Raw genomic sequence first — 1,901 nt, forward strand, 5'->3', positions numbered from 1 at the left:
ATAAGATAAAACAAAAAGGGGGACCAGAATTTATAATTGATTATTTGAGATAAGATCTTGTAGGGTACACAAAATGGCATCGTATCTAGCAGATCTAGCTAAATGCTCAGTAGTGTATGCTATTGAATTGACGGGGGCTGTTTGGTTGGTTTTCTATTTAGTCCTGTATGGATAAAGTTGTCTGTGTGGACTAATCTATCTGTATAGATTGGGAAGGTTTATCTTTGGGAGAGTTTTTTCATAGATGGAAGGAGCATGCTTTATAACTGGGAAGGGTAGGTTTAGAAAAAAAAACTTGGCTTTCTGCATAAAGCTCCTCCTAGAAGCTTACTTAATAAGCCACTCTCTATATCATTAAGCCACTACTAAACAGTCATGTATAGCTGACTGGATAAGCTATGAGTACCATTAAGCTCATTAAGCTGCTAAGAAACAGGCCCTCAGTTTTCCTCAGAAAGGTAACATTATTTACAGTCATATGTCTCGATTTCAGCCTTCCTTCTTCCAAAATATTGGTAACTTTGAAGATAAACTTGATACAATATCCATAGACCAAAAACCAAAATTGGAAAAATTGCATACATTTATAGAAAACAGAAGCACAGTTACAAGATTTACTATGATATCCTTACAACATGAATGGAAACAAACAGTTACATTAAGGAAAATTATGCATCTTCTAGTTAACTGGTAAGACTATTTTTCAAAGCATTCTTCAATTTAAAACGAAGGGACGATGCAGTATCCGCCTTCTGTCATTAGTGTCGTCGAGAACAATTGCTCTACCTCCACATCATCATTTGTTCTTTTTGCAAAACGGCCTTTGATCCTTGGCCTTTTCTCGGCATATGCTTTCCGAGACGCGTACCTGATGGTTTTCTCAAATTTTCTTGTTTTCTTCTTCTCCCTGTACCTGAGGACTCTGGCCTTTCTGTCTATTGGAGTAAGTTGCGTTGGCATCTGATCGGAAGGATTCGAGAATAGGTCTATTGTCCCTTTCGGAGTTCTCGCATTCGAGATTGATACCTCGGTTACTGTGGACTCTGGTACAACTCCAACATCCAATGATGACACTGAAACCTGAATTACAGAAAATGAAGTTGGTCAGGTGAAATGCACATGAGCTGATGTTTCTAGGCAATTTAGGACGTGTTTATTAACAGCTTAATGAGCTTAATGGGACTCGCAACTTACTCAGTCAGCTATACATGACTGTTTGGTAGTGGCTTAATGATATAGAAAGTGACTTATTTAGTGAACTTTGGGGGGGAGCTAAAAGCTTTATGCAGAAAGCCCAAGTTTTTCTTTTTCAAAGTTGCACCTCCCCATGAAAAAACACTTTCCTTCTATCTATGAAAAACACTCCCAAACAAAAGCCTTCACAATCTATACAGACAGAGTAATTTGCATATAGGACTTGGGGGATGTTTGGATGGTTTTCCAATAAGTCCTATATGGATGAAGCTGTTTGTGTGAATTAATCTGTTTGTATAGATTGTGAAAGTTTTTGTTTGGGAGGGTTTTTTTATAGGTGGAATAAGCATGTTTTTTAATTGGGAAATCTGCATAAAGCTCAGTCCTAGAAGCTTACTGAATAGGCCACTACCAAATAGTCATGCATAGCTGACCAGATAAGCTGTGAGTCCTATTAAGCTGCTAACAAACAGACCCTTGTTGAAAAATCAACCAAACAGCCCCTTAATGTGATATAGATAAAAGCATAGACAATAGGAAACTTAAATCAACTCTAATGACTAATTGAAATTTTATGAAAATCTTACACTGTGAGAAAGTGAAGCAGGATAGCCATTGCCAGCACCATTTGAGGTCTCATATTCCATCCCCAACTGAAACTTGTGGTGTTGGAAATCGTGGTGGTGGTGTTTCTTTGCCTCACCATA

The 1,901-nt window shown here is 37.8% G+C and overlaps 1 protein-coding gene across 1 annotated transcript in view; it reads right to left on the reverse strand.

Annotated features, from left to right (window-relative positions):
• Positions 1–565: 565 nt before the first annotated feature.
• The window catches only part of LOC112515664 (zinc finger protein CONSTANS-LIKE 2-like), a 2,118-nt gene continuing 782 nt past the window's right edge, over positions 566–1,901 (reverse strand). Inside the window, exons 2-3 of the mRNA XM_025122570.1 lie at positions 1,782–1,892; positions 566–1,080 (exon numbers count right to left, since the gene is read on the reverse strand). Coding sequence (XP_024978338.1) covers positions 721–1,080; positions 1,782–1,892 — 471 coding nt within the window. The 3' untranslated portion in view covers positions 566–720. The remainder of the gene's footprint in view (positions 1,081–1,781; positions 1,893–1,901) is intronic.

This window comes from Cynara cardunculus (genome assembly GCF_001531365.2).
Source record: "Cynara cardunculus var. scolymus isolate 2C chromosome LG 7, CcrdV1, whole genome shotgun sequence".
Taxonomy (NCBI): domain Eukaryota; kingdom Viridiplantae; phylum Streptophyta; class Magnoliopsida; order Asterales; family Asteraceae; genus Cynara; species Cynara cardunculus.